Here is a 17301-nt window from a genome sequence, read left to right on the forward strand (position 1 = left end):
TTTTTCACTTTCTTCTAAGAGCAACAGAGTCACGTGATCACGTCATCACTGCGACACAACCCTTACGGCATTGGTCCTGGCTTTTGTTCACAAAGAGCGCGTTCCGGGACTGATCCCGGCAACGTTACTAGGTCCCAATCCCGGCATCGATCCCGGGACATGTTTGCGTTCACACAGAAGGCACTCTAGCAATTTTACAGCAATTTCCCGGGATCAACGCGCCGTGTGAAAGGGGTTATAGAGAATCAGACCAGGAAAAGACAGGAGAATGAACAACTAACACTGAGAAATGTTCTTATTTCTCATTAATTTTATTGTTGTTATTAGTTTTATTATTATTACTATTACTATACTGTAATTTATCTGTTTGTTAATAAAAGATCATTTAATAATTTGTTAAATTAATAATTTGTATTTGATGTTATTTATCTATTTGTTTATGCCAAAAGGCTAAAATCAATTTTTAATTTCTTAATAAATAATAATAATAATAATAATAATAATAATAATAATAATAATAATAATACAATTTTCTCTGTTTTAAATGTCTTTATTTGTTAATTAAATTTGCTCAACAGAGCTTGTAATTCAGCACCAGGAAGGAAGAACAAACAGGAAGTTCAGGGACATTCCCAGTGCCCAAACCTCATATAACTCTACGCATTTAATGAACAACTCTAATTTTGAGACTTTGAATTACACAAGGTTTCTATAACTAGCTGATTTTTGACAAGTTATCACATTCACAGCAATACCGACTTGAAAATGTTCATGGTCACCTGCATAAAAGCAGCAGGAAAAGCCATCACACACAGAGCACAACTGATCTGTTGTATAATATCCCCTTTCAATGACCCTTAATGAGAAAACATAACACCTCGTATCAGCTGACCTCCTCGCACTGAAGCTAAGGTGCATACTAATGCTCGTCTCAAGTATGTAACATGATCAGACGCAGGAGTGCAGTGAGATGTGGAGGGAGTCCTCTTTCAACCAAGTCACTGCTTTGATCAAGCATCTTATCTTTATTTCCAATAAAACGTGCTACTAATAAAACAAAATGACTGACCAGCCAGAAGGTCGTTTGAGAGACGCTTATAAAGTTTGGTATTATTACTGAAGATATTTGGCCAAGAGACAAGTTAAAGTTGCCAGCTAAAGCACAATGTTCAGCAATATTTCTCATGAAGTACAGTACATATTAAAGCCTGGAAGGACAATTTTTTCAGCTACTGTACTAGATTGAAACAGTGACGCACACAATCAAGTAAAACAGATTTATGATGTTTAATGCATACTTAACTTGTATGAACACTGATTAAACTAGACAAATGAGAGCAAGTTATTTTAAATGAATCAAGATAAAAAAAAATTTCCCCCAGTCCAGGACTATTTAATTTCTTGCAACCAAAAAGCTGCAGTGTAAGAGTGCACTGTATCTCTGCTGCATGTCGCGAGTGTTTGTAAGCTACTGTGTGTTCTAGATCGGCATCAGCAGGTCAAAGTCACAGCCGTTATTCTGCATGGATGCACATGACTCTCCGTTAAACCCGCACGGCCTACCCCCAACAATATGGGTCAGCTCACCCAGAGATGGAGGGAGGCAGAGTCACTAAGGAGAGGAGTAAAAATAGAGCAGCTCATTGTGTCTATCAGCTTTCCTCCACAAAGAGGCAGTGAGAGAGAAAGAAAAGGAGAGGGCAAGTGAATGAGAGATTACATTTGCGTGTGTGTGTGATAGACAGGGGCTGCAGTGGCCAACAGGGAAGAAACGCTGCATTGACGTCAATAAAAGCCCAAGGCCTGAGGAGATGATGATAGTAATAATGAGTCATTCCTGATGAGGACCACAAATTCAAACATCTGCGCAGAGCACATCCCAGTATCTCTGTTCTCAAATGGACAAGATATCAATTCCAGTTTGCTTAAACGTATACAATGCCACAGCTGTTTTGAATAATTTAATATATTTTTGCATTGTATAATAACCATTCATTTTCAAATGAGAAATATATATATTTATATTTAAACAGTTTTGTCCATTGCATTTTTTATATCACATAACAAAATTCTACTTTCCAGTCAATAGGAGCTGTCTAGGGGCTGAAGTACTAACAGACCAGACATTTGACTTATTGAGAGTCATGTTACAATAGTCCAATTCAGTATTACAGTGTAGTAGGCTTGATCGAGGGAAAAAGAGAGGGCAAAGCGTGATGTCACAGAAGCTGATGATGCATTCTCCCTACGCACGCTGTGATTGGCGCTCAGGTTCCGCCTCTGTTAACGTGAAAGGATTTAGGATGCCAGTCAATGCCTCCCACGGCAAGATCACATGATAACTGCCACTTTTTTCTCTCTCTCTCTCTCTCTCTCTCTCTCTCAGCCTGTCTCCCTCTTGCATTCTCTGCAGCTATTTTCAGTGAAGGCTCTCTCTCAAGGTCACTCTGCTCACGAGTGCAGACGCAGCTGGTTAGAACCTGACTTTTCATCACCCACCAGTGCTGAGTGGTGCAGAGCACAGGAAGATGGAGAATGCCAGTATGAGAAGGGGAAACAGGGGCAGGAAGAGAGGATCTGCATACCTTTTCCTTTACCTAAACATCAATAAATCACACTCAGACAATTATTCCAGTGTGAAATTTACTTGATAACGAATCCATCCATTATGTACTAGATCTTACTACCACATGTTAAATAATAGATAAACTAATCGCAACCCAATTACGTAACGCTCTACAAAATAACAACTGTAAGCCAAAACACACATAACCCTTCAGTCTATTAGTCGAACAATGCATTAATGCTATGCCGTTCACCTTTGTTATGTTGTGCATGGCATTGTTGGTCGACCCAGGCGGAGGTTCTGTATAATTGAGAAAGGTAACAGTGCTCTTCAGGGTAAGCGTGACACGGATCGGATAGGCTTTCTGTCACCTGCTGCATAATTTAAGACTTTCTCCGGCAAGGCTGGAAAATTATTTACCCGCTCGCGGGATCCATTAACAAGCTCATAAAGGAGCATTGTGAACAAGGAGAGCCTTTGGAAAGGAGTGTTGAGTCACCAGAGATACTGTGAGCACCCAAGTATTTATATTATAAATCTAACGTCCTGGGATTCAGCATGCTGAACCGGGGAGAAATGTATCCTTTTGACCTCATTTATGACATCACAATGCTTTTAAGAACTATGGTGTCTTTATATACAAGTTAAGTGAAAATTTCAGGAAATGAAAAAAGATTGAGGGAAATGTGTAGAGGGAGGATGGGTGGTTTCCGTGTCTCAGTAAGACGGGGTATTAAATGTTCTGCCTCTGGGGTAATCAGCTGAGTTGTGTCCTCAGATTCCGTCTGACAGAGCGGAGATCCGACCAAACGCACACATAGAGCTCCACAGTGCAGGATCAAAGTGACACAGCTGCTTGAAATTTGAAATACCGACACTAATTACAGCTAAAGTGTGTCATTTTTTCAATGTTAATATCCTTCCTCCTAACCCAGCTTAACATGCAGAGACAACTGTAAGTAAGCCATTTGAAGGTCGATTTCCCTGAAAATTGTAAACATTGTGGCCCTTTTCAACACGTACCTGTCCTTTCCTGTTGACACCGATGATTCCAGCTGTGGCTTCGTGGGGTGCCGTCACAAAAATGGTCTCTCCGCTGATTCGGTTCATATAGATGCAGGTGCCCGTTTCCAGGTCGTACAGATGAATGTAACCATACTTAGTGATGAGAAATACGACGTCCTGTTTGGAACTGATCTGTGTGATGAGAAATATGTTGCATTGCATTGAATTTACATTAACATTCAAATCTTTAGGGTTGAAGATAGGGTTGGAGAAAAGATTTCTCTTATGATCACCATATGTCTGCATGTATTTGATAAAAAACACTAAAAGTAATATTTTGAAATATTACTACAATTGAAAATGACTTTTCTATTTGATTCTATTTTTAAATTTTCAGGAAGGAAGGAAATAATGTCTCATTTAACTGGAAAAGACCAAGAAAGCTCATACCTGCATGGCCACAGGGAAGTCATTTTGCGCTTCTGGAGGGAAGAATACATCCACAGCTTTCTTTGGGAATGGTTGGTTGCCAGTCGGTGGTGTCCCCACTTCAATAATATGAAGCTGCATAGTGAATCCTTTAGTAAATTTCATGTTGTGACGTAATACACACATCTCAAAGTGCTTCAAAAATGATGCAACAGGTGTAAGAGACAAATTAAGCGATCATCAATGATTAACTCTGGAAAGTAATTCAGTTAGGTGAATGTTGTTCAATAATATTAGTAACATGAACATCTGAAACTAAAACTAGCAAGCTACATGACCTCTTCCTCAAAAACGGCAGTTAACACCCAAAAAACTGTCCAGACAACTTCCTATTTTTCTTAGACAAACATGTTAGGAATACTGGTAAATTTGGTCATTTATGCGGAGTAAAACCTTTCTAGTTAATGCAATTCAATACTATAAAGACATTTGGCAATGCACCTTTCCTCCTGCCTGACCCCGCACAGCGAAACAGAAGAGAGTAGATTCTTCTGTATTCCCCTCCATTTTGAACTGGCCAAAGGCTGCGGCATGACCCTCGATAGGCTGTGACACCTTCCTGTCAACTGAGTACAGCTGCATGGCACCAACAACTCTGTTTTGCTATAACAAGAAACAGAATAATAGAGAGATTGGGAAAAATGCCTTTGATTTAATATCCAGCATCTGACTGAAAGAAAAACAAAAGAAATGATTAACTAAAATAATAATAATGAAAATAAAAATCAATATCAAACAATATCTCAATGTGAGCATGTGTACGTCTAGAATAGTGTGCATAATTCCTGAGTGATTATTTAAAATGATTATGACACCTGAGCAGAAATGCCAATGAGCAGCAGCCACTTCTGCTTGGCATCGGTGCGGTAGTTGATGATTTGACAGCCTGCCAGGCTGGAATGTCTGTCAAACACTTTGACCGGCTGAGAGTCTCCCTCCATGCTCCAATGATAGACAGCGTTATCGGTCACCAGGGCGACCGTGTTAAGAGAGATCCACTTCCAGAAAGTGACATCATCGGTCATGGTGTGGGCTTTCATCTTACTCTTCATCTCGATGTTAAAGATCTGAAGGGTTTTGGCAGCTGAGAGGAACAAAGGAGAAATTTCATTGTAGAAAATATTTTGACTTTTATACACATAAAAGCATTTAATTAGATTACAAAAGAAATCAGGGTAGAAATATTGTCAGTCATGGCTGGAAGTGCATCAGGCAAGCCCACCATGACAGCTCATTCAGCAGTTAGACAAATGAAGCCAAGCAAATCAAAAAGCGAGTGTGGAGAGAATTTGTGAACGGAACAATTTAGACATCTCAAATTAAACACCAGAGACTGATTTCATCTTAGCACAAGACATAATGTGTGTTATGGGAAAGGAAAACTTGGCGGGAACTCACCTGATTAACTTCCAACCGATTATTCATAAAAACAAACACTAATCTACGTGGTAAATTACTTTTCAGGTTCCGGTTAATCTGATCTTTGTGTACCGATACAATTAAGACAAGGATTGCAGTATAATGCAAAGATTTTTAAAGTCAACATGAAATGTTTTACTTTTGGTTTCGCTGACAGCTTTTGAGGCAGCCATTAGACCAGGATGTGGAGGCTGAAGGTGAAGTTCACCCAAAAAAATGTTTTTAAACAATGTAAAATGATTGCATTAATTTGAGGAAGGTTATGCACAACAGTAACCCAAAAATATGCCTAAATATTTGGGACTTGTTAACATTTCCCCAGCCTCTGTGACTTAGATGTCAGTAGAATATTAACGTTTCAAAGAAGTTTTCTTTACTTCTATACGTTTAATAAAATGTATACAAATAAATAAAAAAATAGGAACAGGAATGTGTATTAAGTGTGTATTTTTTTTAACTTCAAACAGCTTGCTGGTCAAATCAATTTTTTCTGTGCTGGCATTACTATAAGTTGCGATGAAATGGAAGTAGTGTACTAGTGACAGATCTTTTCTTCCACATCCAAGTGAAACAGATTATCGAAAAAGAAAAGTTGGGCCAGGACTTGGTTCTATCCATTGTCAGATCTAAATGCAAGCTTGCAAGGACAGGGTTTAGACAGGCTATGATTGGAAAAATCTAGCAAACATCATCAGAAGGAAGTCTTATTTTCACAGAAAAGATCTAATTCAATCAAGATTAAAAAAAATATATATAAATATGCACGAATTAATAATTTATACCAAAATAAATGCATTTTAAAAATAGATTGATTTCATGTCGACTTTACATTTTCAGTAGTGTGAGATCGCAGGCTGATGTGAAGCTGATTGCTGCAGAGGTCAGAATTTAAACTATATGCATCGACGGAAGCAAATGAACATGTTTCAGGCCTGTGTGGATATGATTCCTATAATACAACCTAACACTCATCACATGGCAAGGGTGGTAGCGTGAGAATTACAGAGTGAGAAAGGGATAGAAGGGATTTAAATCCACATTTAAGATTGTCTCAACATAATAAGAGGGCAGGAAACAGCACTATAGTCCTAAACACCCTAAACAGAAGAAAACAACAACAACGTCTCAACATAATAATAAATAGGCCTACATGTCAAGGAGCTCAAATCCTGCTTTTGGACATCTAACTCAATACAGAGTGTGGTTCCAACCTAGCTCTAAACTGAAAGCCTTAATTGGTTCATATGGTTGACAAACAAATCGAATTTAATAATATTCCAAATTTGGAGAGTCAGTCCTGAAGATCAGCAAATCAGATTTATATGCAGTGTGAACAAAGTTCAAAAGCAAAACTGTCCAAGTCTAGATCATTTCAGGTTAAATATTGCTCAGGAAATGTGCTGGTTGATTCGTACAGGATATTGTGAATCCAAAATAGGCTAATAAAATGGTCTGTAGCCACAAACAAACAATCAATTTAAAGCTAATCTAATTTGAAACGGCAACTGACTGTTTTGGCACTGAAATGTCAGCCATTCTTTTTTCTTCTATTGAAAAGTCAAAGCAAACAGGTTTGATGCTACAAATAAACTTTTTTCAAGCAGAACATTTGATTTGAACCATTTTACCAATTAACTTCACTTAAATGTATCAGTTACAGTTAATAACATGCTAAGAATTATAGAGATGACTTTGAAATAGCCATTTGCACAGTATGACAACTTAAGCTTAGTGCTAAAAGCTATTGATATTTATTCATAGCTATAGATATAACATCAACCATGACACTGATACAGTGTTAGTCACACAATTGCTACCTAAACACAAGCTGCATAGTGATTAAAACCTAATGGACTATGAACTACCACAAGAACCATAAAACTATGAGGCTACCTTTACCCAGGTTCATTTATATGGACTTAAGACATTTGATGTTAAGATTACATAGTGAGGGTGGAGGAAAGGACTCAATATGGCAAGCATTTAAAAATTATATAATAATTGAAATTAAACAAACAGAAAAGCATATGTATGCCCAACAATATTTCAGACCCCAGGAAGAGAAACTGGATTACTTATGTCTACAGAAATCAACATGATGTGAAAATTCAAGCTATGAATTTTGTGAAAGTCGAATCCTGTTTAGCCGAATTGGGTTAATTATGTGGTATATTGTTGGCTAAACAGTCTTTATCTATGTAAACATTATCAGAGAAATGCCACGACATGTTTGCTTTCCACACGGCTTGAATTTGCATGGAGCCCAAGTCTGAACTTTGAGGCACACCTCTCCAATTTACAACGGCAATATTTTTGATTTTCAAACTGCCGTTGTTCTCATAACACATTCACGACATCAAAATGTTTTAACTTCTAAAGTGTATATGAACAATGTGTATGCATATCCTAAAACATTATTTAATACATTTTCTGGCTTGAAGTGGAGGCTCTAGAAACACCTACACAAGGTTAAGCACTGAGGCCAAACAACTCTACATGATGTTTATTTTAGAAACAGGATTATAACTTTCACAAATCATTGTACTAAAATATTAACTCACCGTCTGCATACACATGAGAAAGCAGCAACAAAAAAGGAAACAAAACAAAAAGACAAAGCAATTATGGCTGCATGACAAAAAATACACAACATATCATGTTACTGTAGGCTAAGATGTAGACTACAATGAGGAAAAAACATTTGCTCCAGAAATTGTTCTAGTAAAATTTAAACTAAAAAGAAACTCTGTGTTAATGAATGAAACTAAGAAAACAACATACTTAAGTTCTAGTTTAAAAAACAATTGGTTTGGATCGATTCTATGATTCAGTTCAGCTAAAAATGCAGTAGTTATTACAATTAGGTTAATATGGGTATATGTGGCTCTAATAATCTATATCTCCTACCTTTAAGTGCAATGACTTTGCTCGCAGGGTTCATGATGGCGCTGTCTGCAGAGATGGGCCTGCGGATGGGGGTGTTTGGGTCCGCCATGTCGATGATCACCACCTGTGCCTGTTCTCCGACCTTCTCCCGGATACAGATGAATTTATCCGATTCCATCGTCAGGGTGCTGAACCCGATGTTGGCCGGGTTGATCCCCAAATTTTGGAGCTAGGAAATTTCATTTTTTATTAGTTTAATTTAATTTGATTGAAAACATAATACACAAAAAGGAAATATATATATATATATATATATATATATATATATATATATATATATCATTGTGATTTATGATGACAATTCCCATTTTTAAAGTGTATACAAACAAGAACATATCCTTTTCAAGGCCCATGCATGAAATCATCACACATGGGGATTATGTTACATTATATCATGCTTCACTCTGACCCTGTGAATTATTACAAGAACTGATTAGAGATGCACCGATTACAATTTTCTGGGCCGATTCCGATTTCCGATTTTTCATTAAGTTTGACCTGCCGATACCGATTTTAGCCGATTCCGATTTAATTTTTTTCTAACCACTTTACAGCACACACAAATATTTATTTGATATCTTTTCTGTAATAGAACATTTTTCAATTTGCATAGTTCACACACATATAAAGTGCAGTGTTATGGAAGAACCATTTCCTTTTCACATTCAATATTCAATAATTTTTTTATATATGTATTTAGCAAACTAAACAGCTGTATGAAAACAGTGAATGGCAATAAAATAATATATAAATAAAAATTGCGCTGCTCCTGCTCCCGTTGTGAATGCACTCAGTGATTAACATGCACGGCGAAAAAAATCGCGCTTGCGGTCTGAACGGACGTAATTCACAAGGTTTTCTACATGTGTGTTCTGTGTGCACGTGTGATGCTGAAGTTGCGCGATGTTAATCATGCGGCGCCCGAGTGCATTTGACCGGCATAAAATCGGCATTTATCAGACCGACCAGCCGGTCACGGCCGATCACGTGAAAATCGGCCAATTCCGGTCACCAGCTGATCAATCGGTGCATCTCTAGAATTGATCTTTAAGGAAAAATCAATGACTGTGTACCCCACACACTACTGACTGAAATGGAATCAAGGCATAATTTACAAGGGGCACAAACACACCAAAGGGTCACAACAAAGAACTTTGTTCCAAGAACTTTTGTCCATTTTGTTGACAAAATTTCAGCAGTAGTTGTGTATTTTGTAGCTTATGAGACTAACAATCATTTTTCACACACAAAAAAGGCATAGGACCAGCAAAACCTCCCTTTCCCCACTCCACTAAGCCAAACATATGGATTCATTGTCTGAAAAGGCCTTGAGGAATTTATCTCAGGGACACACAAAGAACAGATACAAGAAACCGATACATTGGTTAACTAAGAGTCACCTTATCATATGCAGTGAATTTTTTTATTTTACTGTAAAATCATCCAATTTATGTTTTTTGCACGTAAAAACTTTTAATTAATGTATCATTTACAGAGTAAACGGACATTCTCAGAAGTCCCTTAATTTATTGGAAAATTGTTGCGAATTGCAAGAGTCACTAACAGGCCAACCTTTTTACAAGCACACAGCTACACATCTGGAAAGATCAGAAGAGGAGAGACAAAAACACTTCAATTATCCAATAGAGCACTTGAACATCCACAGTTTCCCTCAATTACCTCAGATACAAAAACAGCAGGTCAGACTTTTTCTTGACATCGAACACTGGTATATCTTGCTGATTATAGACCTTTCACCAAATAAATGCACATAATAGTTAAGGTCAAGGCTTATGGCCAATGGTTTTAATTTGATCAGCTATCAAGTGATTAATATCAGTGGCATCTCTACCCAATAACTTCCTGTAGGGCCACATAGGGAACATACCAGGTAATACTCAACATCGATAAGGAACTCATATCCGCTAACAAAACATGTTTCAAAGAGGGTTTAAAGCTATTAAAGAGACACTATCTCAGGTCATAACTAATAGAACTAAATCAACCATGGACGAGACTCAGGTCTCAGTCAATTAGAGACAAAAATAAAAAGTCAGTGGGACACCAGCTTAGCAGCACCACACCAGCTGTCTTAGAAGTCTGAGTCACCAAAGGCTCAGTCAGAAAGACTGACCCTGAGATCGATGGAGAATAAGATCTGCACTTGCACTCAGAGAAGCAGTGTGATCTGCACACTAATAAATGCTGATCTTTTCTTGTAAATTAGTCTAATTCTAACTTGTCTGTCTTAGACAGCATGATTCACACCATGTGACTAAGCACCACATGTAGACGAGAAAATGCAGAGACATCAAATCTGAAGAGACTTACATTTGAAATGGGTTCAGAGAGGAGCAGAGGAGGATTTAGTGTAGGAGACATCTTGACTTCAGGCATTTTCAACTGAACTGACAGCTGCTTCTGAAACGACTCTTCTAACATCAAGTCAGATGGCCAAAAGGGTGAAGTTCTAACTTTATTTCTGATGAGCAGCCAAAACCAAGCCTTGGTTTTTATCAGCCGCCAGACAGATCTCGAATACCAGCAAGCTCAAACAGAGGTGGCAGTTGAGTTTGAGACACAGACGTATCGCCAATCGCGATTCTAATGTTCGAAACCGTGCGCCAGCTGCCGGCACATTGAATTACGGAGATCAGAGCTGACAGCTGGACACACAGGGATGAGAATCCGTGGTCTTATGTAACATCACTTACAGTATTCAACGAAAAACTGTGACACAAATGAACCGTGACGCTGTACAGGAGGAGAGTCCTCTGTGATATTAACAAAGCTTTCAATGGTTAGTGTTTAGCAGTTATTTGCCAATAGTGCCACTATGCTCCCAAGACTATTTGTTTTGTCTAAAATCCATTTATGTTTTTGCTTTGCATTTTGGGCTGATAACAGCCTCAAAGAGCATAACTGAATTAAAGATGACTTGAAAGTACAAGGACAAATTTGTTAGATGTTATTATTAATGCAGTATTATTTACATAAAGTTATGCGACTACAAAATCTATTACATGGCTTTGGAAAACCTGGAATATAGTGCAATATTTGTTTGGACTACACTTAAGGTAGTTTTATGATCATTTTTCAAGTACTTTTTAGAACTCTGACAGCCCCTTATCCCAACCCACTTTTGAATTATATGGAATAAAACAGAGTGAACCTAAACCAGAACTTCTCCTTTTGTGTTCTACAGAAGAACGAACGTCATAGGGGTTTATGAAATCATGAGGGTGAGTAAACAATAACATTTTTCATTTTTGGCTGAACAAACTCAAATTACAAGGACCTTGGATATCTAATACAGAGGTTGTACACGATATAATAAACCTTACTGACTGATAATTATTGTGAAGGGCAGCAAAGACTTGGAGTTTTGTTCTTTAAGTTTCTAAATACTAAATTACTAAACTAAGTAACTAAATATTAACACATACTAGAGTCAGTTGCCTTTAGCCAGCAATGAAATGCTGTATCTATGTCTCCTGCTGCAGTTCTTAGGCCTAATCAAAGAACAAGGAGGAACAGGAAATACATTTTCTAGGAAGAGCTCAACGGAATTAGCAGCAACATTTATCAATGGGTAACGGACGCTGACACACCCGAAGCAACACCCACATTCCTTTGTCATGTGGCACAGAAAGCCACATCATCACTAGCTACTAAGTAAAAATTATGAAATGAAAAAAATAAAAATAAATAAAACCAAATTATATAAAATATATATATTTTTAAATATAGTAAATAAGCTATTTTCATGGCAGTTAAAAATTAGGTACAAATTATTATTAAATATTTTAAAAAAGGAGATAAGGGATAAACAGACAATTTATAAAAATATAAAATGAATTTACATGCAAAAATAAAAAAATAAAAAATTGTAAATACAAAATATTGCTACTGAGAGAACTGTAGCCTGCTCACGAACATTTCTGTGACCTTTCTTACTGCATTTCAAAGATGACATCACACATGATGACATCACTGCTGAGCAGGCGGTGCTGATTGGCTGAGGGGAAACTCTGCCATTCCAAGCTCTCATAACGCAATGAGAGACTGTGAAGCAAACGTAAGTGAAAGAGCACTCTCTGCTGTAGCGTCAGCCTCAGGCCAAGCGTGATTCATCCACAGCATGTACCTGCTGTTTGCTTCAGTGTCGTCACAGACATGCCCAGAAACTAACCCTCTTTCCCATTAGGTAGTTCATCACTGTCCAGCCTCCAAGAATATGCTGCGTAGCTCGAGAAACGGCTATTCGAAAATAGCTGTCCAGTCCCTTCCACAGAAATCTCTGGTATGTGCATGGATGCGATATTGATTTTATCCTGGCAAGGAATTTAAATCAATAATTGCTAGGTGGTACAAGGAAAGCTGCTCTTTTTGTACCAGGAATAATTCAGTTCAGAGAAAGATATTGAAGGTGACTATTAATTTTAAACATATTAAGTCAGATATGCGCAGGATCTGATATACACTACAGGTCAAAAGTTTGGACATGCATACTCACTGTTTATTAATTCCTAGAATAACACTATTATTTGATCTTGTATCCAACTTGACAATGAAAAATAAATCATTTGAGCATAAACTTTTCAAATGATTAGATGAAATTTCAATCAAGTGTGTTTACAGCATGGTAAACTCAAATAGTTGGCAATGGCATGTGTTCAATGACATAGAAAACCAAATGGAATTATCAAGCGTTTTTTTGAAAGCATTGACAATCTCTCCCCTCTCTGCTGGTGTATAATTGACTTCCCATTTTAGACTGTTTATTTTACAGTGGTTAGATAAAGATCAGTACTGTGAACTTTACCAGTGCGAGTTAGCAAACTAAAGACAACATACGAGAGATGATGGTATGAACAACAGATGAAGAAAGAGACAGACGTTAGCCGAATCATGCCAGCTTGTACATTCAAAAAATTCAGATGCAAAGTAAGGGGCCGTTCACATTTTTCCCATTCCAATCTGCTACTTTTCATTTTTTTTTCTATGTGAACAATATATTTGGACAAAGTAACATGGCAAGTGTGCATGCAGCTACACCTACACTGAGCTAACTTGCATAACATGGTCCCATTAGGACATTAAACTTGAATTTCACTGGCCATCACCAGTGTGGCATTCCACATTAAACCTTAAGAACAACCACAGACACTTGACTTAAGGTTAACTTGAGCGGTTGCTCCGTTATGCTGACCTAGACTACTTTTGAAGTGTTCATGCTTTTAGCACATTTTGACGGCCGAGCTTTGCTTTCACAAATCAGGGCAAGTGAGAGAAATGTGTAAAACTTGAAGTGTCTAGAGCTTCTTTGGGTTTGAGCACATAAATTCAGCACGTCATTTAAAATCATGACTTTTTAAAGCTGTCAGCACATTTTTTTCCTCCAACCTCCTGTGCTCATTTAACCCCTTTCCTTCACCATCCAGGGAAATATGGCACCTTGCTCAGCACAAACCCCTTGTGCCTTATGATAGCAGGAGGCTCGGGGAAGGATACACAATATGCTGAGGCTTGCACAACACTGCCATCGTCCTCCATAACAGGAAGCTGGGACCCATTGTGTAGAAAGCTAAATCAACATATTAAGAGCTGTGACCATATGACCAAAGGTGACATGTGACCAGCCTAGCAGGTTCATTCTGGACAGCAGAGCGGGAAGTGAACGGGAAAAGGAATAGAAGGAATGAATCCTCTCCGCAAAGAAATCCGAGTTCAGCCAGTGCTGAGCAGTTCAAAATGGATAATGGATCTCCAGCTACATGAGACAGTCATGTGTGATCAGCAGGGTAGAGTTCAAAGATCAAATGCATTCACATGGCTTTAAGGTAACGTATTAAACAGCATCACATAAAACACACTAAATCCATCTGAAGATCACCTGACTTGCCCCTGTATAATGCTTATGTTACTCTTAAAACCAGAGTAATTTACTCAGGTGATCAGCATTAAAATCAATGCACTAGAGGTTATGAGAAACAACTAGGCTAACTTTCTGCATTGCACTTTGATGCGCTTTGAGCATTCAATGAGTTAAGGATTTTATACATTGCATTCGATTGTAACAGTCATTGCCTGGTTTTTAGTTTGCATTGCTTAGGTAAGGCAATTGCAAAGAGATAACATCTAACATATAGACCTACTGTCCTTGTATACATGAAATCATCTGGTAGTAAACTATGTTCGCATTTAAACTGCAGGTCTTGAAGCCAAATTCCGATTTGTTGTCTATATCCGATTTTTTTGAAGACCAGCTTACATCTTTTAAAAGTGACCCATATCCGATATCTGCATTTACACTATACACTTGGCAAAACAACCCAAGGTAGAGAGAGCCCTTGTTGCAGCCTGAGCATTGAAAAGAGTCATGTGATCGCAGTTGGGGTCCACCTGATGTATTGACGGGAATATCCGATCGGTCCGCTTACATGGCAGACACAAATGCACGTATCCGATTCATATCAGATTGATTTCCACATATGAACAAGGCTTGAAGCCGATCGGAGTATATCAGAATCCATGTGCTTTTTCCTGCTTACCATTGGTCATCATATCCGATCTGTGCCACATTGGAGGAAAAAAAAAAATTGGAATTGGGTCACTTGAACCATGTAATGTAAATGAGGCCTCAATAACTTATACGGAAAATGTCAGTTTCGGTGACTAGACATCAGTTCTGCAAACATTAACATACCAATCATTATACTTTTAATTTGGCATCTAACTGCTGTGCCTCAGATTTCAGCAAACCGAAATAAGCAGCTCTACGATTCGGACTACATGAGCAGGTTTTGTCTTTATGAAACTGATCCTATTCCTACTGACTCCTGTTGTACCACTTCACTGGAAAAGTGCTGTTCCACATTTGCATTTCATAAAGTGAAAATTCCACCTGAGGCTTTTTTTGGTCCATCATGCTCTATGCTTTTTTTTAATTTTTTTTTTTTACACTACTCACCTTGTGATCAGTATCCCAAAATTTGACAAAATTTGACAGGATATATAGAATGGCATGCATTTCAATCTGTCCGCCCGTAATCAAATCATCCTGTTTGGTGCCAGTTGGATACTACAATTGCATTTGAGAATTAAATAATCAGTCAATAGCCAAAATTTGCCACATTAATGACATCAAATCATATCTAAACGGGTGGTTCTCATCTAAAATAAGCTGTGATGTGGACCAGACCTACACAAAACTATGACAAATGACACACACAGACTGTTAAAGGACTGACACTGTGCAAATATGATGTTAAACAATATCTAATTGATATAGCAGTAGGATTGTTGTATATGATTGTTGTAATATGACCTATGTCAAGGACACAGAAGCAATACATATTTAAAAAAAATACCAAAATACACCCAAAACGAGACAATGGGGTAAGCTGCATTACAAGTATAATCGGTGACCAAAATGAGTTACACCAATTCATTAACTGACTGAGAGCCTCAACTGAGATAGTATAACAGATAAGAAGTGACAGCAAAGCAATGTATGAGTTCATTGCAAAATAATGAACGGTTGCAGAGGTATCATGGGACCACACACACGTCTATAGGTGGGGCACTTAACACCTGCTACCAGGTAATCTCAACACCTCAAACATAAACCTGTCTTATTACATTATAATAGGCCAGGGAACCGTTTATAAAACAAGACGGAATCTCTTCGATCATATAACGTTACAGTGATTCATTTCAACAAATAAAAGAGTGTTTATTTTAAGTTTTCCTCGGTAGATGTTTATATATATATATATATATATATATATATATATATATGTATATGTATGTATGTATGTATGTATGTATATATATATATATATATATATATATATATATATATATATATATATATACACAGTACACACACACACACAACCAGAGGCCAAAACAGCTGACTAGTGTAGATAAGCCCTGTGACTGCAAATCTCAATATATTCTCAATACAATCACTTTAATCTTCCTGCCATAAATCATTTCCAAGCTACGTTATAGTTTCAATACACTACATTCGCCAAACCCCTGTGAATGTTCGAAGAATTATTACCAAAAAGGATGTCTGGGAAGGCAGATCACTAGATTGATTGTGTGTGTGTGTGTGTGTGTGTGTGTGTCACAGCCAGTATTTAATATTCAGCTGGATAACACCGACCGTAAGCTAACTAAGCTAACTCCCTTGCTACTTACTACAGCTACTGGTGGGAGGTCATATTCATCAGGGAATGGGTTACTACGTCTGTTCATTTAAAAAATAAAAACACACACTGACGTTTTCACTACAATCGCATAATAAAATAAACGAGACCCTCATTTTAAGATGTTTCAAAGTCCTTACCTGCAGGTGCTCCTGGAATCTGATGGGCAGGATTTGAGCCATGATGATGGTGGTTTCTCTTCGCTTTCCTCTCTAATTCCTGCTATTATTTCTGCCTAATCTAAACTACTCCAGAGACGAGAATGAATGGAGGTGGTCTTGTGTATTTTGGGGGGGCAGATGAACCGGGAATGTGTTAGGTTTCTCTAGTCGCCCGTTGAATGTAAATGAGGCGCTTCAACTCCAGAATGTCAACCGCCGCTGAGAGGAACTCTAGAAACCTGCAATGGCGGCGGAACCCGTCCGGTGGAGAAACGCACCGGAAAGAGACGTAGATCTCAATGGAGGCGGAGGGATACGAGCACTGCGGAGAAGAGGGATTTTAGTTTATTTTACTATAAAATGTTAGTAATATACACGTAGGGATATTGTGAATGTGTTATACGTATTTTTTTTTTTACATGGGAGAACTTAATAAGATAAGTTTGAGCGTAAAGGCTGAGGGCACTAGTTCTTTGCGATTCGCCCTTTGCTTTTT

The 17301-nt window shown here is 37.8% G+C and overlaps 1 protein-coding gene across 2 annotated transcripts in view; it reads right to left on the reverse strand.

Annotated features, from left to right (window-relative positions):
- cltca (clathrin, heavy chain a (Hc)) overlaps positions 1–17074 on the reverse strand; it is a 34409-nt gene extending 17335 nt beyond the window's left edge. Inside the window, exons 1-6 of one of the 2 annotated variants that reach the window (XM_084105320.1) lie at positions 16785–17074; positions 8387–8594; positions 4876–5144; positions 4502–4663; positions 4022–4135; positions 3590–3763 (exon numbers count right to left, since the gene is read on the reverse strand). In XM_084105320.1, coding sequence (XP_083961446.1) covers positions 3590–3763; positions 4022–4135; positions 4502–4663; positions 4876–5144; positions 8387–8594; positions 16785–16826 — 969 coding nt within the window. In that variant the 5' untranslated portion in view covers positions 16827–17074. Of the gene's footprint in view, positions 1–3589; positions 3764–4021; positions 4136–4501; positions 4664–4875; positions 5145–8386; positions 8595–10756; positions 10876–16784 lie in introns of those variants that run through there. The other variant, XM_084105319.1, reaches the window with a different exon arrangement.
- Between the last annotated feature and the right edge of the window lie 227 nt (positions 17075–17301).

Source organism: Abramis brama (genome assembly GCF_963993115.1).
Source record: "Abramis brama genome assembly, chromosome: 25".
In the NCBI taxonomy this organism is placed as follows: domain Eukaryota; kingdom Metazoa; phylum Chordata; class Actinopteri; order Cypriniformes; family Leuciscidae; genus Abramis; species Abramis brama.